We start from the raw sequence: 27,125 nt of genomic DNA on the forward strand, positions 1-27,125 counted from the left end.
TTCAACGTTACTATGAAACTGAAACATTCTAAACAAACTCCCTGAAAAGCTGTAAGGCGAAATTACTAACAGGAACTGATCGTTGATTATTATGTGATCATTTCGGATTTTAGTCTTTTAAATTATATTTAACAATTGTGCCGATTTTTTTTCGTTCATTTTTTTTTTTTTTTACTAATGTCCACATAAGTAATACTATAACAAAGAAAAATTAGAACACCGAAAATAACTCATTGTCAATCTTCAAGAGTCATGACATTATTGCTTAGTTACACATTATAGATTTAACTATGACGTCAAAAGCTACGGGTTGTATTTTAAACAAAGATCATTATGATTATGATGTCATGATACAACGTTATGAAGTATTACATGAGAAAAAAACAAACAACACAGTCGACTTTTGGTCTGTGCAAGATATAAATAAACAATATATAATAATAATGACAAGTTATATATGATTGACAAGTTTGTTTACATTAATATATATATATATATATTATGTTGTGTGTGTGTGTGTTACATCTATGATAGCGATCAAAGATTTGTGCTTTCTGTCATCGGGCGTGTTTTACGCAGTCTAAATCCACTGTTTTCTTTGTACCACATTTTCACTTCCGCCATTGTCTGAGGAAGATCCCACCCTCGTGTTTCCGGTAAATATAGAGAAAGTATAACCACAAGAAAGCACATGAACGAAAATATAGAACCTGGGGCCCAAGCTACTTCTCTTGCCTGAAAATAAAATAACGTTTGTTTGTACCAATGCAATGGTTAATCATAAAAGATTCTGAATGTTGTTCTAGACCCCATTCGAGAATTTGTATTCCTATATATAGACCTTACCAGCTTTAGAAATTTTAATATGATCAGTCAACTGAGAAATAACATGAACATAAAGGTAGAAATAACGAACAGATATCAATATAAAAATTCCTATGCAAAATACAAAATTAAGAGTTAGGCATACCAGAGGTAAAATCTGGTGCCAAAGAGGAGTATGCATCTCATGTCGCCCGGTCACATTCGCTGTGAGCCTCATACCTCGACCAGGTAAATGGAGTGATCCGTAGTCAAAATCAGTATGTAAAGAACGGTCTATCAATTGATACGAAAATCTTTAGACAGCATTTTACCAGGTTGTACTGGTATATTAGATCATTAAACGATCATAGATATTGTGAAATGCCGACTTTAAACGAGGCTGTTGAAACCCCAGTAACATCAACTTATTTGTCAGTAGCCTGCTTTGATTTAAAAATTGATCATACGCAAAGTTTTTTGGATATCGAATCAATTAAGAGATATTAATACCATATGTAGATGATAATGGAATATTGCTACATAAATATGGGAAGTTGAAGTGATGAGGTGATGAAGTCATCTTGTTTGTCATGTGATTCTCCAAATACACAAAGACGTAAACGCAGTCATGGACATTGTTTATATGAAAGACCCAATCTACACGATGCCACTCTCTATTCACTTTCACACCTTTACCTTACGTCAACAACCAATTAATTCCACATTATATTCACACAAAACTTTACTCTTTTCCATTTAAAGTTTTGAATACGTTATTTGAAGAAGCCAAAACTAGTCAGTTCTTGGTTTTTTCAACACCAGAATATAGATTGAATTCTATATGATTAAGGATGTTGCCCATCACAGGATCTTTAAACAATTGCAGGTTAAGGAAGGCGACCCTTCAGAACGTTAACTTAAATTTACTAACAAGGAATAGATACCGTGAACATAACCAGCATTCTTCATCATAAAAAAATTCAGCCTTTTATTCCAATATATTTCAAGTTTAAGTATACACCCTGTATTTCCTACAATTATACTTCTACTATTGCATACAGACCTTTTAATTACAACCAAACTTTACAGTGCCTAAATATACACATCTTATACATTATTCACTTATATGTTCTTGTCCTTCTTTCAACTATAGTTCAGCTGGACATGTCATTACTGGCCATGGTGATGTCGAAAATGAATACCTAAAACATTATTTATTTTAAAAGGTCCTAAATTAAGAAAACCCCGGTCTTTCAATTGGCTACAGAACTTCATCTCTGTTATGAATTCGAATTATGTCGAAAATAATGCCAGACGATGGGCATTTTGACATGTAGCGAACAAAGTCATGTTGCCTATCAGTATGTTCAACAGGAATTTATCTTTAAAAGATTGACTTTTTAAAAAAAATAAATGCCCGTATCGTTTTTAACCAGATAGGCTTAACTTTGTGATGTTTTACATTTTCAGAATCTTTGTACAAAAGGGAATGCAAATGGTATAAAAACGACACGAGGCAAACTTAAGAGGTAAAAAAAACTAGTAGAAATTTTAAAGAGTATTATCTATCGGATTATAATAATTGGTAAAGAAATTTTTATTTCAAACACAAAAATAGCACTTTTTATATTGTGAATAAAATGTAAATTGGCAACAAAAATGCATATTGAGCAGCTTTCAAAGGCCTACGTCATTATAAATTCATTTTAAAGAAAACATTTTGAAGCCGAAGAGGCGGCAGTAGAAGCTCTAAGATGAAGAGGCGGCAGTAGAAGCTCTAAGACGAAGAGGCGGCAGTAGAAGCTCTAAGCCGAAGAGGCGACAGTAGAAGCTCTAAGCCGAAGAGGCGGCAGTAGAAGCTCCAAGACGGAGTAATCACAATGAACACTATTCAAGGAAATTCAATTTCAAGATTATGAGTCTCGCAGAAAAAAAACACTGGCAAGGAAAACACTTTGAAAATGGTGAAGTCGTTTGTCAGGGAGAAAGAGGGAGTGAATTTACAGGGTAGAGAGATTGTAGCAGGATCCCAGGGGAGAGAGGAAAAAGCAGGCCCGTACTTGTGAAATTATTAAACACAAACATCAAGTCAAGGGTCATGAAAGAAAAGGACAGCTATCAAAGACAAAGGATACAGAATTGTGGATGACGTAACCAAGGCCAACGTCGAACTTAAAAAACGTCTTTCACAACTTGAACAGGTAGAGAGCGCTTGGTACTTTAATGGATCAGTCTTAGGAAAAGTCGGTGATCGCCGGATGAAATTTTACATTACGGATGGAAACAAAGTCAAATAAGGGAAAACGTGAAACTACGTGAAAAGTGAAACTACTACACTTATTCCGGAAACATTATCCCTATCATGGTTCCATGTTTACATAACCAAAAACACTTCCGGTTCAAAAACGCAAAAACTAGAGAAAAGTTTGAAAACCTTGCGCCCTGTCCTCATATAATAACATCTTAAGTCAGAGACTTTTTTTTTTTAAAGTCAATTTCTGTTTTTCTTTTCTTATTAGTTAAACATTATTCGTCTGAGAGGTATGTGTATGAAAGCCATGAGTGAATGTGTTACAACTTTATTTTGCAAAATAAATTTTGTGAAATTTTGGAAGTCTTACAAAATATGAAAAATAATAAGTCCCCTGGTAAAGATCATCCATCACGGTTTACAGCAGAGTTTTTAAAATTCTTTTGGATTGATTTAAAATATATAATAAGAGCAATTAGTTGTATTTCGCAAAGACTTGGCATTATTTCATGTTTACCAAAAGATGAAAAGCCAAGACAGTATTTAAAAAATTGGCGGCCTATTACTCTACTAAATGTCTTTTATAAACTTATTTCTGGTTGTCTGAGCTATAGATTGAAAAGAATATTAGATTCAATTATTTCAGATACACAATCTGGATTTATGAAAGGAATATATATTGGTGAAAATACTAGATTTATCTATGATCTAATGCCATATACAGAATTTAGAAATATACCTGGATTACTGCGTTGATAGATTTTGAAAAAGCATTCGACTCAATATCTTGGTCATTTATATACAAGGTTCCAGAATACTTTCGATTTGAAAAAAAAAATTATTGAGTGGATTAAAATTTTGAATACTGATTTCAAAGCATCTGTCTTACAATGCGGTTATTTATTGAAAGAGACTGCAGACAGGAGGACCCAGTTGTTTCATATCTGTTTCTCCTCTGCGCTGACATTTTGGCAATTTTTATAAAACAAGCCAAAAATATTAAAGGCATTTTTGTCAATAACAAAGAACATAACATCTCCCAGTATGCTGATGATACTTCTCTCTCCCTTGATGGCTCACCGAAATCTTTATTTGCTGCTCTTCATACTTAAGATTTCTTTTCTAAATTTTCTGGTCTAAAAATAAATAGTTCAAAAACAAAAATTGTATGGGTTGGTTAAAAAAAAATTTCAAGACAAGTTTTTTATCATTCAAGATGAAAGCTGGACTGGGGGTACTTGGAATTCAATTCTCTGTAGAATTGGAAAAAAATATAGACATGAATTACAGTAGTGTTTTACCAAAAATTAAGTCTCTTATATTCAGCAATGGAACCGACGGATTCTTACGCCTATTGGTCGGGTTTCCATTGTAAAAACCCTCATCCTACCAAAACTAAATCATTTATCTATTCTTCTTCCTACATCAGAACATGAAAAAATTGCATCGCACAGATATATTTGAATTCATTTGGAAGTCAAAATGTGACAAGATAAAGAGAGCTATTGTAACCCAGGACTACACATCGGGGGGGGGGGGGGGGGGGGGGGGGGCTAAAATGGTTAATATAGAACACTTCATCAAATCACTAAAATGCTCATGGATTAAAAAAGTTGGTAGGAAGTTGTAGTCCATGGTTAGATATATTTTTAGCTATCAATGGTAGTGATGTTAGAAATAAACATTTTGACTTTGGAGATGCTTATATCTCAAATATTCTAATACCCAATTCTAATAGTTTTTGGTGTGAAGTTTTTACCTCATGGCTATCTGTTTGATTGATTGGGGTTTTACGCCGTTTTGGCAATATTTCAGCCATTTTACGGCGGTCTATCTGTTATGAAAACAATTGAATGTGCAAAGTATGTGAAAAACAGTTTTTGCAATATTCCAGTATGGTATAACACAAATATAGAAATTAATAAAAACATTGTATTTTTAAAAGATTGGTATCAAAATGGTGTCAAGAACATTGGTGATTTTTTATCTGATGACTGTATTTTTTTTTTAACAAGAAGTGTTTTTCAGCAAACAATCAATATTCCTCATGTGTGTGTAATGAAATATAACAGTATAATATGTGCTACTTCTAAATATTCAAATTATATGTCTATAGACAGAACTAATGCTGTAAAGGACTGTTTCCATATCTGCCTTTCTATTTTGAGACTATTCTGCTTAATGAAAATGCACAAAATATATTTATAATTGTTTAAATATTAATAAATATTAACAACCCAATATCAAAACCACTGATATTTGCAATTTCTGCAATAGTAAGGTAGAAACTATTTTGCATATTTTTGTCATGTGTGATAAAATAAATCCACTTTGGAGATACTTTAGTTTTCATATTTACAGAACAACTTCTAATAGAGTTGGTTTTAATGCTATTAATATCATTTTGGGTGAATTTCCACTAAATAAGAACAATTGAGTAGAAAACTTTATTATATTAAATAATATAAAATAAGAATTATTTCATCTACACCATTTGTCACTTTGTTTTATAATTGTACAACTTTTGAAGGGAGCATTGAGCATTTTCATGAACAAAATACAATTCCAGCCCAAAAATGATAAAGTTTATTTATATTTATTTGTCAAGTATTGTAGTATCACATTTATTAGAAATTAAGATGTTGGGTTTTTTCCCCTTCTAAATTCAATACATAGAGGCTTGCCAAGCAAATAAATACGCCATATCAACCCGTTGGATAAACCAAAATATCAAAATACGCAATTAAAGTTGCTCTATTTATGTCATACGTTTTCTTTTCGCTTAATTTTGAGATGATCCTCTGTATGGTAGAAACAGCCGATTGAATTGGTTCAGACGTCGTGCTTATCAGTCTTCCTTACGCGGAAAAAAAACAAAACAAAAACAAAACAAAACAAAAAAAAAAAAAACAGTGCGCTTATAATCGATTCATGTATATTACAAAGGGCATTTCTATAAAAGAAACCATGGGTGAAAATTGTTTTAGAAGGAATTATAGTTTATAATTAATAATGGTTTTGCCATTCCAACAAAATAACAACTACTGACCGAGTATTTATTTTTTGACGTAGGCCTGACCTTCTGATAAAAGTTTGATGTCCAAGTCTTTTTGAAATAAACATGTGCAACAACGATCAATGAAAATAATATTTTAATGCAGCGTTATTAGAATGTTCAATATTTTACAATGAAATGTAGAAGTGTTTGTGTATTTGGATTTTATTTACGTGTTTTTTTGTTTGTTTGTTTTTTTTGTTTTTTTGTTGTTGTTTTTTTTTTTGTTTTTTTTTTTGTTTGGTTTTTTTTTTTTTTTTTGGTTTTTTTTTTTTTTTTTTTTTTGGATCTAAGAAGAGAGGAAATCCTGAGGCACTAAAAATTAAGTAAAGCTGTTGAGATTTATTACATTCAATATGGCTCCGAAGAAAAGAGACTGTGCTTGTGAATGCTTGATACCGCAGCATGTCGAGGTACTTTCGATTAGGCCTGTCAAGTTGGCGGTTGATTCCTTGTTGATGATAATAGTGAGGGCATCTCTTTGTTTTCTTATCGTAATTTTTGATCGAGTTGACATTTTTATGGCCGGTAACTTGCATTATATGTCAGTGGGGGCAATATCATTTTAATATAAAAGAAATTCTAAAACATACAGAATAACAAGTTATACGCTTTATTTCATGCATCGATATGCATAAACACAGAAAATATATCAGCCAAGCGGGGACAGTGTCAAAAGTAGTTTGGATCAGAAGTGTTTTATCAATCGGGCGTGCAATCGTAACTACTCGGCTATTTCCGTAACCGCAAACCGGTTGCGGAAAGGACGAGCGCGTGATCCGATTGACGGACGTGTTGGGCTAATGCTTTATCTCACTTGCATTATACACCACATGTATGAGATAAAATGCAATATCTAGGCTATATCTTCAATTTCCCGGTGGGTTTCCACGGTCCCGCTTCGTGATAAATTCCGTGTTTCATTAGCCCGAATCTGTCTAATATGTTTTATCCTTCTGCGTCTAATATACTACATCTTTGAAATAAATTCCCTCTCCTTGTTCCATAGTTTGATGTTTCTTTACATAGTTGAACAGACGACTGTAACCTTTGCGACAATTTAAAGCCCGGTCAGTGGTAGATCTAGAGCGGTTATGGGGGGGGGGGGGGGGGGGGGGGATGAACGTAAAGTTCGTAAAAATGACACACTCCTGTGACGTCATAGGATTTTGCAAAGTCAATGATTTAATGACAGGAATATAAATTTTGTTGGAGCCTTTTTCAATAGTTATTGTAAAAAATCTTGTTAGCCATAAAGTATTTCAAAAGTCTTAGTTATATTTGAATAGTCAATGATATGTTTCAAAATAATGAATCCAAAGACAATAACTCTGTTTTCATTTAATTAATCATTAAGTCCATTATGCGATATATTTCCTTTATTTTTGACAAACATTTTACCAAGTTGATGAGGAATCATTATCTGTGTCTTTTCATGAAATTGCATAAAATTTTAATCCCGAGTAATTTTGAATACATACTCTGGAAGCTATAGATTTGAAATCATTAAGGAAAGGTATGGATTTCTTTCATATATAACTATAACAGATGTATATCTACTAATATAAACAGAAAAAAAATGATATGTAAACCATGCTATAAGGAAATTGCGCCCACATTAGTTTGTTTTTTAACATTTTGGAGACTAACGCTAATTCAATAAATTTGCACATATTATTCTAAAACTTGATGAACATATTGAAAATGACATGTGTTTAAGTTATTGACATGTTTCCCGATAAATAAATGCAATTCAAAAAATATTTTGTTGTTTTTATTTTAAAATAACAAATAACTGTTTCCAATGAATTTCATAAAAATCTACATAGGGGTACATGACTTCAGTAGTGTCTGTAATGAAAATTAATATGGAAATCCTTAACTGTTTTGTCTTTTTTTCATTAATCTGAATGTAAATTTATTGATTCCAAACAAAAAAATGCTACCTAAACCCCTACAATCCAGGACTGAGGACCCACCTTAACAAATCTGTTTTATGCAGACAAGACTCATGCCGTTACGCAAATGTTCCTTCGACAAAATTAAGAATATTTTAAGATATACTAGAAAAGATCCCTCTTTTATTCTTACGTGATTATAATTATATCAGTCGCGTTTTCGTTCATGCGATAAATCGCTCGATCGCCGACGCAAGTGGATGACATAGCATTGAAATATAAAGTGCATGTAATTAGTAGTAAAGCATGGTCAGGTTTATTTTTTTTTTAATGCTTGGGAATGTCATAAAAATTCATAGCTTCGTTAATGTCAAACCTTTTTTGAGGATACTATTCACAAACAATGATCGCTTATAAAAGCATCATAATAAATCCCTAAATCCTACTTTCCCAAGCAAGATTCGCAGAGATTACATATGATCATCTCATGGTTTCACACAAAATATCAGCAACCGGTAACGATCATCATCTTTTACAGGAGCCATGCCGTTGTTTACAAACAACTGACTTTCTCCATGTATTCCAAATGTCGATGCCCATTAGGGGCGATTTAAAGGTCAGAACATGAAATTGAAATTAATTACCGTAGCGCATACTATATATATAAAGACTGTAGACTTTTATAAGATCAAAGAAAGTAATTCATAATTGATCATTTGAGAAGCATTATCATTATTTTATTGACACTTGACAGCGTTAGTAGATAACAAGAAAATATCATGACATTTTCCCACGATACAAGTATGTCGTGACGCATTTTTTCATTGTGACGCCATAAAGTGCGAAGTGCACTGAGGTATGTATATCAAGAGTTATCTCCCTGTTGTTGCAAACCTTACCTTAATAGCTGTGAAAGTGAAAAATCAAACGTATTATGCCACAACATATGCCTGATGTGGTGTAAATCAAATGTGGATTCTAAACAATTCTAAAGAACGTATAGTAAATTTGAAATCACAAAACTTTTCTCGAATCAACAACATCAAAACGTACTACTTTTCAACACTTTTGACGACCATTTATTACGGTAACTTAAACACTAGACTTTTTGACATCGTAGACAGCTGCTTCTTCAATAAAAATCAAAAAAGGAAATGTACATAGTTTGTGACCAGTTGTCAATAAATCTTCCTTTGTTAAACACCACTCTGATTCTACATACATGTACCCCGAAGTTGATATAAAAAAAACTAATGGAGTTCATCATTAACACTATCTTCGTAGCCTTTAGTGATCAGGTCTTCCTACAGTCTGTTGGAATTCCAATGACCACGAATTGTGTTCCTTTGTTAGCTGACCTGTCTTTGTATTCTTATGAGGCAGAATTTATTCCTAAGCTTCTACATCAAAAGAAAAATTCACTTGCTATGGCCTTCAACTCTACATTTCGATACATCGACATTTTTCTATTAACAATTCTCATTTTCATTAAAATGTCGATTCGGTATATCCTGGTGAACTCGAAATAAAAGACACGACAGAGTCTTCCACATTTGCATCATACTTGGATATTTTATTGAAACATATTTGTTAACAGAAAACTCACAACCCAACTTTATGACAAACACGATGGCTTGAGGTTTTCCATCATCAACTTCCCATATCCATGTAGCAATATTCCATTATCAGCTGCATATAGTGTTTATATCTCTCAACTGATCCGATACATGAGAGCATGTTCTGCTTACGATCAATTGTTAAATCAAGACAAGCTACTGACAAATAAGTTGATGTTACAGGGGTTTCAACACTCATCTAAAATTATGATTTCGCATATTCAGATCTAATGTGCAATTACAACTTGTCATTAGGTAAAATGCTGTCTTAAGGGTTTCATACCAATTGTTAAATCGTTCTTTACATACTGATTTTGACTCCGTTTACCTGATCTGATCAAGATGTATAGCTCACGGTTGATGTGACCGGTCAATAAGGATGTTTATTCCTCCTTGGCTCCTGATGCCACCTCTCGTGTGTCCAGCGGTCCTTGTTTACCATACACTTAATTTTTGTATTCTTTGTGGGATTTACGAAATTGGTCAATGTTCGTTATCTTCACATTCTATTTTAGACAACATAAAAATACCAAGTGATGCATTGCCAGCAGATACCAAGAAAAACAATATTTTTCCATCACAAGTCTTTGAAAAACTTGCAATTGCTGTAAATGTGGGTTGTTAACATGTCGATTTGAATTTTATGAAAGTTTTATACCAGTGCTCCGGCAAAAGGAGAAAGCATCGCTCCGATCCTAGAAAATGTGGAGGAAATCCCTATACCAACATTCCTTGAAGCAAATGAGAAAATAGTGGTTTGAAATACTGTGGAAAACGATCCTGATAAAAATTGATTTAGATTTCATTTTTATGACCCACTTACCTGAGATTAGTTGGATAAAGCTCTGGGGTGTACAGGAACAGTGTACTAAAGGAACCTGTTATTGACATTTTCCCAATATACGATGCTATGATAGATGTATGGGCGAGTGTGCTGCTTCCTTCTGAAATAAATTCGAGAATCTCTCTAAAAAAAACCAAAGAGCATAGTTATATGAAATATCACTTGTCAAGTTACCTGCAAGTTACCTGAAAAGTGGTCCAAAATAGTGGCAATCATTAACGACAATCCCGTTATTGCATGAAAGACTACGGTGATCGTTCTTCTCCCTAAACTAAAGCAAATACAAGTTAATGCCTATTTAAAATTACTCTCCTCTCTCATACATATTGCAGTATTCTGTATCACTTTGAGATCACATGTTCTACCGATTCTAAATTGTAAATGATGACTGACAATTGTTTGTTACTTGTATCTACATATAAGATAGATATATAAAGAGAGATACCATGGGAGCATTAAGTATTGCAGTATCACGCCGATGTATTCCACACAGGCCGAAAGGAAAAAGCTTAAAAATCGATTCCCAGCCAAAGATGTTGAAGTCAAAGTCAATCCAAAGTACGTCATGGTGTTGGTTACCCTAAGTGTGAAGAAAGTCTATATTTTAATAACCTGTCCTTGTAGGATACATTTCAAATTTGTGAAAGTTTTAAAAACTTGCCATGTAAACCACATCATTACAGAAATGATGAATATGGACCTTTTCCTCAGAATGGTAATAATGGAGAATTTTTCAACAATTATCACATTGGCAGGTTGATCTTCCGTCATACATTTGTCCTTGGTTTGAGCCATTTTTCTATCCACAATCTGACTGAGGTCACAGTATTTGACTTTATTCCATCTGGACACCTTCTTTATTATCTTATTTGCTTCTTTACGTTTACCGTTGATTGCAAGCCATCGTAATGATTCGTCTTGAATCCTACATTATAAGAACACTGCTGAGTTTTGATACCTCTGGTAAAGTTTAATTACTTGATTTTTAAACAATATTTCATTCATGTTAAAAAATAAATAGAACTAGGAAACAGGTTATGTTAAACCATTTCCTTTCCACGGTAGATTTTTGTAGTGCCTCTTGTGCTTGTTTTTTGGACTATAATTTATATGATATCATCTGGAAATACTACAGCGATAATTCTAGTCTGTATTACTTTGAATAGCATCTAACACTAGCGTAGCAACAAAGACATATGTAGTGGATCCGATAGGCATTCCAAACGCTTTTAGGCAAAAAGGAGGGGAAATATTACATATATTTCATGATTAGCAATCTCTAAGACAATAGTAAGCCAAGTTAATATCAATTTCCTAGAACCTTCAAATTGGCAAGTAAAGTCATCTAGTTTGTGCAATACAATGTAGAATGCAACATCAGTCGTGTCGCAATATCTTAATTTCGTAATTCGAATAGCCTAAAATACATTGTTTAACCCACAAACCCTAACCTAGAAAATAACATATGTTCAATCTAAGACCTTCAATGGTCTTTGCCCCTTGGGCCCAATCAGGTTACCCAGTTTTTGTGATTTTACTTGGTTTGTATTATGTTGTGTAAGTCGGTACCATGTCATATGAGAATTTGTAACGAAGTGCACTCCTTTTTGTTAATTGACCTGTTTTCATATTCTTATGAAGCAGGATTTATTAAACTAATAAATAAAGTCCCGTGGAAATCCGGGTCAAAATAGGTCCTCAGTACCTAATGCTTGTCGTAAGAGACGACTGAATGGGGCGGTCCTTCGGATGAGACTGCAAAAACCGAGGTACCGAGTCACAGCAGGTGTAGCACGATAAAGATCCCTCTCTGCTCAAAGGCCGTAAGCGCCGAGGATAGGCCTAAATTTTTCACCCCTTCACCGGCAGTGGTGACGTATCCATATGAGTGAAAGATTCTCGAGAGGGACGTTAAACAATAAAAAATATGTTAGAGTTTCTCATTGACAATATCTTTGTGGTCTTTGGTGATCGGGTATTCCAGCAGTCTGTTGGAATTCCCATGGGTACGAATTGTGCTCCTTTGTTAGCTGACCTGTTTTTATATTCATATGAAGCAGAGTTTATTTCAGAAACTTTTACATGAGAAGAATCTCTTGCTGTGGCCTTCAATTCGACATTTAGATATATCGACGACGTTTTATCTATTAACAATAATAATTTTCATTCATATGTCGATTCGGGGCCTCCGTGGCCGAGTGATTAGAGCATCGCGCTCAAAATCACACGGCCTTTCACTCTGTCGGCGGGGGTTCGAATCCCGCTCGCGCCGGTAAGTGAGAAAGTTTCCCAGATTACTTTCGGAAGGTCGGTGGTCTCTTCCACCAATAAAAACAGGGTGCCACCAGATAATTGAAAAAATATTGAGTGTGGCGGAAAACATCAATCAATCAATCATATGTCGATTCAATATATACCGTTGAACCCGAAATAAAAGACACCACAGAGTCGTCCACTTCTGCTTCATACGTCGATATTTTATTGAAAGTGGATATTAAAGGCAAACTAACAACTATAAACGGGATGATTCCAGGTTGTCCACCGTCAACTTCCCATATTTATGTACACTATTCAATTATCACCTGCATGCGGTCTGTATATATCTCAACTGATTCGATACGCAAGAGTTTGTTCTGATATGATCAGTTTTTAAATCGAGACAGACTACTGACAAACAAGTTGATGGTATAGGGGTTTGAACACTCTCGTTTAAAGTCAGCATTCCGCAAATTGGATGGTCGCTATAACAATCTTGTTTGCCATTACAACTTATCATTGGGTCAAATGCTGTCTGACACTCTCGGCACACTGATTTTGACTATGAATAACTCCGTTTACCTGATCAAGATATAGGGCTCACGGCGGGTGTGACCGGTCAACAAGGGATGCTTACTCCTCCTAGGCACCTGATCCCACCTCTGGTGTGTCCAAGGGTCCGTGTTTGCCCAACTATCTATTTTGTATTGCTTATAGGAGTTATGAGATTGATCACTGTTCATTATCTTCACCTTTCAAGTAAAGATCCACCAGTTGTAGCATCTTCGAAAGCCAAGGGTATAGATAATTAGAAATGGAAACCCTTGGCTCGCGAAGATGTAGATTTAGGTGAAATACCACACAATTTTATTCAGCTATGTATGGTGCTCGAAGTCGTAATGGTGAGGGTTGTTTGTCATGCCAACGCTAAACGTTTGACGCCCAGCTCGTGACCTTCCGGTTACCATCCTAACGACTAAGCTACCGCGACCGGTCATTTGATTTACAGAGAATTAAGAATACATCATAGTCCGCTTCCTGAACCTCTCAGATTCCATTCGTTGTCATACTGATTTAGCCCCCTTATATTTCCGTCCAATATCTATGCAAAATAATATAATCTATACAGTATAACATTTCTTACATACCGGTACATTATTGTATCAGTTCACTCACCAGAATTGGAATAGACTAAAAATGGAAAAACAAGTAAGTGAAATTTGCAAATATCTCCACGAATAGTTTCGCATGAGGTAGGCAATAGCGCTCATGATAACCAAACCCGTTGTCCAGAAAACGGATGCCAAAGCCTCGCTGTAGAATCTTGTCTTCTCTGGAAACAACTCTAATGATAAAACCGCACCGGTCATAACCATACCCTTAGAAAAAGAAAAACGGTCATTATATAATTAGGTAGCACTACACTGCCCTATAGATAAATATTACGAAATTAAACAAAACCTTCCTAGTGATAGTTCCATCGCCAAACGCTCGGCATCAGGTGTGAATGTTACGGGTCCTCGGAGATGACCTTAAAACGGATGTCCCGTGTCACAGTAGGTGTGGCACGCTAAAGAACCCCCACTGCTCAATGGCCGTAAACGCCGAGCATAGGCCTAAATTTGAAGCCCTTCACTGGTATTGGTGACATCTCCATATGAGTGAAAAATTCTCGAGAGAGACGTTAGGCAAGATACAATCAATATATATGGGTGGGGTGAATTTTGGTAGTAGTATTTTGTACTAGGGGCGAATTCATACGTCACTGAATATACTACTCTATAGTAGTACGTAATTTCCGGTTGATTTTTGCACGATATTTGTATGCTGTCAGCTGGGTGTGTTTCATAAAACTGTTTGATTTTTTTCAGAATATCTAATTGATTATAGATAATCCCATTATCTTGGGTTTCTATTTTTTAATTGTCTTCTTTAAATAGTTTCTTGCCGCTAGATGATAAAAATAATTTGTGGGTTTTTTCCCTTCTTCAATCCATTTGGCTCTAGAAAGTACAAAGTGACCTTTTAATTTTCCCTTTCTTATATTTTCCAATTGTTTTCGTTTTCCTTCCAATATCCCAAGCTCTTCCTAGTTATTGGTTTCAATTTCATTGATTTATTTAATCAAACTGGCTTCTAAAGTATTTCTTTCACTTTTTTTATAAGATGAGTAAAAAATTGTCATTCCTCGTATTTCCATAAGTAAGGTTTCTAGAAATAAAGCATTATCAAGCTCAGAATTTTCATCAAGAAAGTCATGGGAGTATTGTGTTTTTACTGATTAAATATGTTGTTTTACCTTTTCAGCAAAAACTTTGTCATATAAAAGTAGGTTATTGAATTTCCATAAACTCCGTCCTCTCTCAAATGAGTTAAATCTGAACTCAATGACTTCTATGGAAAGGTCAGATCTATAACCAGATCTAATTAAACAGTCTTCAGTGATCTCGGTAAAGCTTTCTGAGATTAAGATATAGTCCAGGCATGCTTGCTTAAATGTTTCTTTCCCTTCATGTAAACAGTTTATTGCATGGTTTGAGAACTCGCATTTAGTCTACTAAATGTAAATCATTCATAATCTCAATAAGCTTATCCTTTGCCTTGGGGTTATTGACATGACAATAATTTTGAGTATCCAGAGTTTGATCCAAAGCGATATTAAAATCTCCACACAACATGAAGTAATCAGTATCAAAATCTATAAAACATTCTCGTACTTTTTCATAAAACTCTGGACAATCAATATTAGGTCCATATATGTTAACTAATGTTGTTCTACTGTTATTAATACTTAAATCAATTGCTAATCAGTTTCCATTGGAGTCTTTCTTTTCTTGTGTAATTCAAGTTCAAAATTGTTGTTCAAAAGTACTGCAACACCTCTGGAGTTCGAAGAAAAAGAATTAAAAACGCGTTTGTATCCCCATTGTGCTTCTGTAATACGTTTCGAGTATCTCTTACTTGTGTTTCAAACACTTTATTCTTTGTCGCTGAATTATGTTAGGTTTGGAACCCAATGTACCCCAAATGGTATATCTGCAGTATCTTGAGAGCCACAAATGGAGCACACTAAATTCCTTACCTTTTCGCCTTCCTTCTTCTTCGGCTACTGACAAACAACTGTTAGCAGCCGCCGCAATCGCTCTTTATATAGCAATTGTCAGCGTCTGTCTGGATCATGTAAACGTTTAATGACGTAACCACAAAAGCGTCTGATTGATATTGAAATTGCATATTTGCATCTCAATCACAGTAATTTCTACTACACTTCTATGCAAGCCTTTATATCACGTGTAAAATGGGTGTCTAGTAAGCATACAAGAGAAAAACCGTTCGTTTTATAAAAATTTAAAACATCTTGCCTTTTGAATGGAGTAGAAAGCCCCTGACAATTTACAGAAACCACCTTTACATTATCAACCATACCAGAATTCGTAGAAACACATACACATATACATTCACACAATAATAGCCCAATATAACAACCAAAAACATCAAAAGAAAAATAGTGAAAAAATAAAATAACAAGAGTACCACAAGCGGTACAATATACGCCCGTTGGACAGTGAAATTTAACCTGGAAGCATATTATGCACTCTGAATTGATACAACACACATTCTGAATAGAAAAGCCTTGAAGTGGGTCATAGTGCACCAATCCATCTGACATGTGAACTGATTATGCATTTCTCCGAGAGTGAGGTTGTGACAAAATGTCGGTGCAATATCTATCTATGATAATAAAAAGTCCAGGAAACCATTATGATTTACCTTTAGCTCTAAGGTAGGTCATGGTGCACCAATTAAGTTGAAATAATTGAAATGTGAACTGATTATGTATTTCTCTGAAAGGGAGGTTGTGACTAAATTTCAGAGCAATACCTGTGACCATACCAACAAAAATCTGGAAAACTGTTTGACCTACTTCTACCTCTAAATTACTGTACAATGTAGGTCATAGTGTGCCAATCCAGCTTAAATGTTAACTGCACTCGTCTTCCTCCGAGAGGAAGCCTTTGACTAAATATCTCTATCTGTAATGAAAAAATACCCGGAAAACTGACCTATTTTTTCCAAAAAGTATATCAAGGGTGGACCAATCCAGCTGAAATGCAAACTGATCTTGTATTCCTCCAAGTGGAAGCCTTTGACTAAATTTCAGCGCAATGTCTATATCCATAATGAAAAAGAGCTCGGAAAACTGTTTGACCTACTTTTAGTCGTAATGTGGGTCACAGATGGACGGACTAATCCATCTAAAATGCAAATTGAACTTGTATTTCTCTAAAAGGAAGCTTATGTGTAAATTTCAGGGCAATGTCTGTATCTGTAATGAAAAAAAAGTCCGGAAAACTGTTTGCCCTACTTATAGCCCTAAAGTAGGTCAAGGATGGACCAATCCAGCTAAAATGTAAACTCACTCTTACAATTCTTGAGAGAGATATTGTGAACAAATTTCAAAGTTGTACATGCATCCGTTACGGGAAAACGTCCGGAAAACATGACCCGGGACGGATGGACAGCCAGTCAGCTAGACGGACAGCGCCATAACATAATACTACATAATACGTCTAATGACGGGCGCATAAAAAAGGAATAAACATGTCAATAATTACACTCTGCAGCGAAACACCTTATACTTGTCCATTGGGCAAGTTAGATATAAAGTTCAGTCCGAGAAAATATCAAGTTCCAGGGAAAGTCTTATTTCGAGTTTTTCTTTATTTTAGTCGGCAGATCGTCGATGATATTAAATTTTACCTTACGGTTGTTTGACTTCAATTTGGCATACACGGCACCATTGAAATACCACGGTGAGTCAATTATTTTCTTATTGCCCCCTTTTTAAAAAATGAATTAAAGCCGCAATCTCGAGACCAGAATATGAAAGAGAGAGAGAGAGAGAGCTATATGAAATTCATAATTGTAAGGATTTCTAATTTCTAATAATGTTTTAAAATAACATAATTTGGAAGTATTGAAAGTCAAACAATAGTCGCAATTTTGGGAATCCTCATTATGACTTACAACGAGGGAAACAATTTGTATTTCTATTAATCAATCATCAGAAAATATCTTACCGGGTAAATATTGGCGATTAGGCTGTGGAAACTGATAAAACTAAGGACTTATCCTTCATTCATAGAAGATACACATTGCATTTGAAATATTTTATATAAAGCACAGAAATAGCAATTTTAAAACTCTTTAAAAAAAAATAACTGCCCTAAGTGAAGAAACATTTAATATAAAGCACAGATCTAGAATTTTACTTTATTTGGTGCAATGTAATGTACTAGTATATCTTGTATGATCCTCTTAGATGCACGTTTTAAAAATAACTGTATCCCAATTCCATTCTCAATGACCGTGTAGCGTGTGACAGCGTGGCGAGATGACCGTGTAGCGTGTAGCGTGTGACAGCGTGGCGAGATGACCGTGTAGCGTGTGACAGCGTTGCGAGATAACCGTGTAGCGTGTGACAGCGTGGCGAGATAACCGTGTAACGTGTGACAGCGTGGTGAGATGACCATGTAGCGTGTGACAGCGTGGCGAGATGACCGTGTAGCGTGTGACAGCGTGGCGAGATGACCGTGTAGCGTGTGACAGCGTGGTGAGAATTTCATCGTTTTATGACTTGCCTAGATGGCCGAGCGGTCTAGCGCGCTGGTTACATGCTGCTAGGAGATTTGGTTCCTCAGGTTGTGAGTTCACCCCGGGTAGGGGCGGAAATGCGTATCCAAATAAAGTGAAAATTTCTGTGCTTTATAATAAATATTTATTCACTTAGGGCAGTTATGTTCACTTAAGGATATATATATATATATATATATATATATATATATATATATATATATATTGGGAAGATTTATCCTCAGTTTTATTTTCGCACACTGCTCTCTCATCCTGAATGGGCGTTTTTTGTTTTAGCCAGACACATTAAAAGACGATTTCGGCTGTTTTAAATGAATACCATACTATTTCTAACTACTTGGGGCAATAAGTAAATGTTATCTTCGATATTATAGAGTATCTACAGTAATAATAACTTATTTAATCTATTTTAATCCAAAATAGATTAAATAAGTTATTATTACTGTAGATACTCTATAATAAATCATACCTGCTGTAGAACGCCTAGAATAAATTTCAAAATTGCCAGCATCAGAAAGTTCGAAGAGAATGCCACACCAATGCCAAAAGTCAACGTCAGAAGGTTGGAGCCAAGATGAACAGCCTTTCTGCCGAATCTGTCACTCAGTGAGGAGGCGAAGGCCGCACCTACCAACTGTCCCCCAAATACCAACGTCTGTAGCAGTTCTGCCGAGTTTGCTCGATCACAGACAAGATCCATCTAACCAAACAAACAGAAGTTTCAAGGATGAGTAATATCATGATAATATGATAATCATAATAATGCTTCATTTCAAGAGGGTAACTCAATTAGTGCTTGGCACTATTCTTCTCCATAGTTTTCTATAAAGAAAAATTAAATAAAAAATGCACTACCTTAATGCAATATAATACAAAGAATATAATGAACAGTTATAATGCAATGAAATACTGGTATACTTCACATGATATGATAATGATCAGAAGAGGCACATCATTTTCGTACATTAAATATTTTGCATGGTGTTAAATTTGATATGGCGAGCAATAATCCTATAGATAAAGATTGCTTTTATTTAAATTTGGTTTGTTTTACATCCCATTTTAGAATTTTTAACTAATATAGAAAATTAACCAAATGTAGCTACCGGCCAATATTTTTCACCTACCCATGATTTTCACTTCTAATGCCGAATGCAAGGTGAAGGGACAGTAACTACTCTGGTTTGATGCGGTCGCCGGGACTTTAACCCGAGTCATTCCACTAGCGCCTAGACTAGTAAAACTATCCTCATATCTGAAATCAGAGGCTACCGCTTCTCATTTTGTTGTAGCTCTCGGTATATAGTCAAGAAATGTTGAAAACCGACGTTTTGTATTTACGTCAAACTACTATGGCTTCACTATCAAATGGTTTGCTTTTAATTCCCTCAAACTTCAGTGTGTTAGCCCATGGAAATTCACATTTAAAAGCAGGGGGATTAAAATTGAAACTGTTGTGCAATAACTAAAACCTCGCATTGGGTCAAATGCTGTCTGACGTGTTTCATACCGATTGTTAAGCTGTTCTTGGCACACTGATTTTGACTGTGGATAACTCCGTTTACCTGATCAGGATATAGGGCTCACGGCGGGTGTGACCGGTCAACAGGGGATGCTTACTCCTCCTAGGCACCCGATCCCACCTCTCGTGTGTCCAGGGGTCCGTGTTTGCCCAACTATCTATTTTGTATTGCTTATAGGAGTTATGAGATTGATCACTGTTCGTTATCTTCACCTTGCATTGGTTAGAATTCAGACAATAAGGAATAATGACTGGGAGTGGTAACGTGCTCCTGTAATTTAGCTACCTGGAGGTTAGGGTTGGGATTTAAAATTGAAATTGCACTAAAGAAATATTGGTTAGAATTCAGACAATTAGGAATAAAGTTAAGAGCTATACTATGATATGAGGAATATAAGATGACTACCTTTGAGTAATGAAAACAACAGCAATTCATTTAATAACCCAACAAGTAATTCGGTTGTAACTTCATACATTGTTCAAGATTAGCTGCAATAATGTAACCCTATCCGGTTGTTTTTATTCTGACGTTTTCGGGATAGGGTTACAATTTCATAGGATTTCCGTAATGGTTCAAAATAATTTTATGAATAACCGATAATAACCTCCGTGTATTAGTCCCAAATGTTGTTTACATCATAAGGAGTACCAACTTTGTGCTTGGGCACGTCTAATAAAGGTGTTTTCATTAAACATCATGTACAGCATGCAAAATTCTTCGTCTGCTCCGCCATGCTTGTTATCGCGAGATCTCGTAAGTGAATGTACTGAAAAACCTAAACATTGACCATCTGCCCGAAAATGTAGTTACTCGAGCCACTCCGACGAAGAAGGAAAATCATATGGTTGCAGAAAGAATTTACACTCTGCTGTTCGTTTTTTAACTTGATATTAAATCTAAACCTTTTAAATACCGACGAAACAGCTTTCTACTACGTCCATTGATGTAAATACTACCTTATATGGCATTTGCAAATAAGTTGAAACTTCAGTACATCAGACATGGCGCACACATATGAATCGAGAAATTGGAATATATCGAAATTGTTGGAAACGGTAGAATAGAGCCTCACAAATCGTAAGTTGCATGTTGAAAATTCATATATTGACCAAGAAACATAGAATATCATTTTATTTACGTAAAGAAAGTCAGCAAATGTTTAGAATTTGCACCATTACGGAGATCCTAAGGAGTTGTAGCCTCCCCCCCCCCCCTCCCAACAAAAATAGGAGAGGGCTACATTATTGCAACTAGGCGGATGTGACCGGTCGACAGGGAATGCTTACTCCTCCTAGGCACCTGATCCCACCTCCAATATACCCAGGGGTCCGTGTTTGCCCATCTCTCTATTTTGTATTGCTTATAGGAGTTATGAGATTGATCACTGTTCGTTATCTTCACCTTTCATGAAAAAGCTAAGATAACGAACAGTGACCAATCTCATGAATCCCATAAAGAATACAGAATTAAAAAGAGGGCAAACACGGACCCCTGGACATTTACAAATATCCTACATGTTCTATTAGAATCGATGACAGGACCCCAGTGAAAGTAACAAATAGAGGGGGAAATATGTTCTTTGGAAAACTTTAATGATATTTGCATAGCAATAGAACAATGGGGAATATATACCGTGACACTTAAAGGTTGATTAATTGAGAATAATGTAATACAACATTCGCCGTACCTCTGTAACAATCGTGCTATCCTTTGCCAAACTGTACTGGAAGCCGTTGGTACATACAGTCTCCTTGACAAGTTTCTGAACACCAGTATCGTTTTCAAATATTTTGATGTGACATTGCTCGTAACTAGCATACATGTTGGTGGTGATGTTTAGAGTCAAGTTGTCAAACTCTGAAGCTGCGCATTGGAAGTCAGGCGGTTGGTAGGCTAAACCAAAGTAAACAACAATAATCAATTCACCTCTGAGCTACATGTAATCATATTTAGGTTCAATCCGCAGTGTTTGCTCTAAAAGTCCCGATAACATTCCATCAAAAACATCATCTCTCTAGGATTTTTGTGCTTAGTCCTGCCATCACAAATACTGTAACAAAATCGGCAATTAAATTTGAAGCTTATTCAATTGCAAATATAATCTGGACACAGCATTTGAAGTATGTTCAGCATCTCGTCCATTGAGAGAAAGTGTAGTGGATAGAACCAGAATTTTGACAGATTCTGCGATAAAAGAGGTAAAAATAGAATGAGATAAAACTCAAACATGAACTAAAATTTACATTGCAATCAGTACGACCGTAGCTAGGACAAACACACGCAGGACTCAGTCGTGGATCCAGGAGTTCCAAAGGGGGCATGTGAAAGTCAAGTATTAGCTAAAGCACGCAGCCATTTTCTTCCCAATCAAACGTGCTCCAAGATTAAGAGTTGGACAAAAGAGACCCCTGGATATACCTGAGATGGGATTAGGTATTTAGAAGGAGTAAACACCCCTTGTCGACCCCTTACACCTGCCGCGAGTATTAAACACATCAGACTACATTTGACTCAATGACAAGTTGTGTTGGCAAACTGGATATTTATAACGACATAAGATTGCGAAATGAGAGTGGTGAAACCCCTGTAGCACCAACTTCTTTGTCAGTAGCCTGTCTTACACGGAACAAGCTAAGTTCATAAAGGAAAAATATTAATCAAAGTACTTAAAGTACTCATGGGAGTTGAACATTGTGGAAATTCAGTTAGAAAAGATAGTACTGGAAGAGTAGGGGGATAAATGACTGAATATTATCATGATTTTAGATACAAATCAACTGTTGTTGTTTTTCAAAGCGTTACAACAGCAAACATGGATAATGGAAGGCCCATGGGCCACAACGCTCCTCGAGTAACTGAAGTCGTGTTGTTGTTTTCTAGAATTTCACCCCTTTATATTCTCATGAAAAATGTGACCACATATTATGGCCCAAACATTCAAATCAATATGGTTATCAATGCCTTGCAGTTATGAAGAAGTTTTTCCCCTGTATATATACATTCAAGTTTAATCCTAGTTATAGCTAATTCTAAGGATTCATTACTTGAAAAGGTAGTCCAATATGCTAAACTGTCACCTGAGTATACTACAGTCCTGTAGAGGATCAATGGAATGGTAAGTAATTGTATAATAACTAAAAATAAATGAAATGCAAAAAAATTAAAAATTGTCGGGCATCGGAAATGCACAAGCCGAGTTGCGCAAGGAATGGGCATAGAGGGAACCGGCAGAAAAGTTTTCAAGAATTATCAAGCAGGGAGCAAAATTTTGCGTACATAAATTTCAGCCGACTTAAATCCTTTGTGACCTTGACCTTTAACCCTTGACCAAAATCAATAGGCTTCTTTGTCTCATCAAGGGCGATAATCCATCTAAGTTTAATAGAGATCCTATCATTTGTTAAAAAATTATAGTGCAGAAAACAAAATTTTCTCCAAATTTCAGTCTATTTATAGCCAGTGACCTTGACCTTTGACCTAGTGACCCCAGAATCGATAGGCTTCCTCATCTTACTGAGGGTGACAATCCATCTAAGTTTGAATGAGATCCTATAATTTGCTCAAGAGCTATGGTGCGGAAATGAAATGTTGATGCGTGCCCGCCTGCCCGCCCAAAGGCACTTCATCAGATCATAAGCCGAGTTTGACTTCATCGCAACTCTGCTAAAAATGAAACACTAGTCAAATAATGTTATTTATTGCCAAGGTATTTGGGATATTATACTGTGGCTCAAACAGGGGGTGAATGAACCTGACAGTATGGAAAGCATATAGCGGAATCAGACTTGTGATGCTGGAAATCTATAGTGATTAATAAACTATATATGTACAAGATCCATAACTATTTTTTTTCCCAGTTTGTGAGGGAGAATCCTCGTGTCTCTTTCATCTGTAGACAAATAAACAATGTGTTTTGACCAGAGCAATTTCCAATCCTTTTTGCAGCATAAATTCAACATTGTGGCAACTGGGTTAAACGTAATACATGGCAGCACCTTATCCCATGCTCTTAAAATTTCTGTTTGACACACACTCATGACATCCACTCAAACATTACAGAGTGCAGCAAAATCCCATTGTAATAGGGGATTCAAAATGGATAACTGGTACAAAATATGGAACATACTATTCAAAAAGGATAATGAATTTGACATATTGATGTCTTGGAAAAGGAAATTCTGACATCGGGGCTTTCAAACATTGTCATTTGATAAAAGTGTTCTACATTTTTAAAAATAGAGATTAATATGTCTTTACATACATAGGTGAGAAAGTTTCCATTATTCCTAGCCGAGACATACCATGTATGCGCAAAAAATTCATAAACAAATATCACACTACTCACGTAGAAAATGTGGACCTTACCGTCATCAAGCGCAGCGAAACACGCCATTTCGAGATTATAGTCGACGAAAGCTCGGTAACAGTAATGGATAAGGTACACTCATTTTGTATCTATTTTGTGACTCTTTATTAAAAGGAACAGTTCTCTAATGTGTAACGTGCAATTACTACGTAATTCAATAACTTGAAGCATGAAGCAGTTTCACTTTGCCACCGGATATAAGAAATTTTATTTCGTATTCCGATCCCAATCGAAAGTTGTTGACTGGGAATGACGTGTTTTAATTCAATCTACATGTAACATCAAGCATTTTTTATATCACATTAAATACACCAAATATATACACAATGTTGTAGAGTTATTTCTTGTAAATTTTCTGAGGTTTCGCACCATATTCGATATTTCGAGCCACGGTGTCAATAGGGCTTGTGTGCAGTTGTCGTTCGTTTCCCTATCAATGTTTATAGGTGACGCTGCGCTACAAACGACAATTTTCAACCTTATCTTTTATTTTTCTATGTCTATCAGTATCAATTTGATCGAAATCTTGTATTCGAATTGATTTGAATACAATATCATTGCATTTATTTACATGTCAATTATCAAAATTAGATTAATTCAGAAAAGTTACATGGATTATTTAATGGCGGATGTTTATAAAAGTTTATGTTGATTTACCTAGGAGTAAATCAGCTGACACAGAACCCCCGCTGACGACCACTATACAAATCAGTACAAATTACTGCGCAGAAAAGTGCGTGATGACCCAGGGAGATTGAACATAGTTCAACTCCCAAAAAGCACATGAATTTAGATAATATTTGATGAATTCGTTACGATTTCTAAATAAAGTTTTATGTACACAAAATTGCAACGTAATATTTGAAAACGATTTAACAGATAGTTTTAGGTGTTTGTGTCCTAAATTGTTTTGGATATCTTAATGTAAAACTTATACGGTACCAATTTTGATGCACCAGATGCGCATTTCGACAAATAATGTCTCTTCAGTGATGCTCAACCGAAATGTTTGAAATCCGAAATAACAATGAAGTTTTAGAGCTATTATAGCCAAAAACAGCGTGCCAAAAAAAGTGGAGTCAAATTCGTCTAAGGATAAAAGCTATGCATGAGGGAGAGAATTCTTAATTTTGAAATGAATTTCTAAATTTTATAACAGCAATGAAATATACATCCGTATTTTCAAGCTACTGGGTTGTAGAGACCCTCGGGGACTAACAGTCCACCAGCAGAGGCCTCGAACCAGGGGTCATAATGTAAAACTTATACGGTACCAATTTTGATGCACCATATGCGCATTTCGACAAATAATGTTTCTTCAGTGATGCTCAACCGAAATGTTTGAAATCCGAAATAACAATGAAATTTTAATTTGAAGTTTTAAGTTTAAATGTACATTAAATAGCTGTATCCCATTTCCATTCTCAATTCTATCGTCATCGAAAAGCAAAGTTTTTTTTACTTGCCTAGATGGTCGAGCGATCTAGCGCGTTGGTTACATTCTGCTTTGAGATTTAGTTCCGCAGGTAGTGAGTTCAAACCCGGGTGGGGTTGATTGATTGTATTTTGTTTAACGTCCCACTCGAGAATTTTTCACTCATATGGAGACGTCACCAATACGGGTGAAGGGTTTTCAAATTTAGGTCTATGCTCGGCGCTTACGGATATTGAGCAGTGAGGCTTCTTTAGTGTGCCTCCCGTACTGTGACACGGAACATCTGACGTGTTTTTAAGGTAATCTCCGAGGACTATTGATGTCGAGCGTATGGTGATGGAACAGTCATTAACCTGTATTAACGACTTAGGGATTCGAACCCCGACCTTCTGCATGCGGGGCGAAAGCTCTACCTCTAGATAACCGCGGTGGTTGGGGCAGAAGTGGGTATCCAATTCAAAATTCAGTGAAATTTTATGTAATTGATAGTTATTGACATAGGGCAGTTATGTTTACTTTATAGTTCATTGCTAATTCCGTGCTTACTTTTAACATATATATATATATATATATATATATATATATATATATTCTTGTCTTTTTTCTTCCTAATATCCCAGTGCTAGAGATGTGTAAGTAGGAGTCGTTTTTGTTCTCATGGCGTTTTCTTTAATATGTTGAATTTATTGATAGTATATTGTTTAACGTCCCTCTCGATAAATTTTCATTCATATAGAGACGTCACAACTGCTGGTGAAGGGTTGTAAAATTTTGGCCTGTGCTGGGCGCGTACAACCTTTGAGCAGGGATGGATATTTATCGTACCAGACCTGTTGTGAAACGGGGCCTCGGTTATGCGGTCTCGTCCGAAGGACCGCCAATTTAGTCGCTTCTTACAACAAGCAAGGGGTACTGAGGACCTATTTTAACCCGGATCCTCACGGGACCAAATGTAACATGGTAACGTCGTGTCATCATAATCATAACGTTAAAAGTTATCAACTCTTTCTTTCACCCGTACTTTGCACAATGAAAATAAAATGTTACAAATAACCCAACTTAGCTTAATGCATTTAAAGTAAATACGTATAGTTACGAGGGCTGTTCGATATGTAATATGTATTGTACCATCGCGCGATAACGCTTTGCACGATTTCGTGGATGATGATACTCATGAATAGCTCTGTTCAATACCTTTCCAACGGTATAAAAACAAGCTTTCAGCTCCACATAGTTTTAAACTTATAGTCATTTCAATAGAGGCAGCCATTAATCACTGTTGTAAAAATGGTTGGGAAACGGGTCGAGAATATTGAAAAAATTAGAGTTTATATAAAAGTTCGCACAAAACTCAGTCATTCGGTAATGCAGATTTTACTGAGTTGGGGGAAGTTTATGGGTCTGATAAGGTATCTTATGAGG

The 27,125-nt window shown here is 35.6% G+C and overlaps 1 protein-coding gene across 1 annotated transcript; it reads right to left on the minus strand.

The window, feature by feature from the left end:
- Positions 1 to 396: 396 nt before the first annotated feature.
- Positions 397 to 22,223, minus strand: LOC125651093 (solute carrier family 22 member 16-like). The gene is made up of 10 exons (XM_048879684.2): positions 22,146 to 22,223; positions 21,590 to 21,835; positions 18,849 to 19,079; positions 13,901 to 14,103; positions 11,130 to 11,393; positions 10,914 to 11,048; positions 10,654 to 10,739; positions 10,448 to 10,568; positions 10,283 to 10,355; positions 397 to 735 (listed from the first exon to the last, which is right to left on the minus strand). The coding sequence occupies exons 1-10, from the start codon at positions 22,221 to 22,223 to the stop codon at positions 538 to 540; spliced, it is 1,635 nt and encodes a 544-aa protein (XP_048735641.2). The 3' UTR covers positions 397 to 537.
- Between the last annotated feature and the right edge of the window lie 4,902 nt (positions 22,224 to 27,125).

The sequence above is a fragment of the Ostrea edulis genome, chromosome 5 (assembly GCF_947568905.1).
Source record: "Ostrea edulis chromosome 5, xbOstEdul1.1, whole genome shotgun sequence".
Taxonomy (NCBI): Eukaryota; Metazoa; Mollusca; class Bivalvia; order Ostreida; family Ostreidae; genus Ostrea; species Ostrea edulis.

Excerpts from the sequence above, each read along its gene's own strand:
- LOC125651093 (XM_048879684.2), bottom strand. The coding sequence starts at position 22,223 with ATGCCCCCTTTGGAACTCCTGGATCCACGACTGAGTCCTGCGTGTGTT. Across the intron at positions 19,080-21,589 it reads ATAGCACGATTGTTACAGAG|ATGGATCTTGTCTGTGATCG; the intron begins GTACGGCGAATG and ends TTGTTTGGTTAG. Across the intron at positions 10,569-10,653 it reads TATTTTGGACCACTTTTCAG|AAGGAAGCAGCACACTCGCC; the intron begins GTAACTTGCAGG and ends AATTTATTTCAG.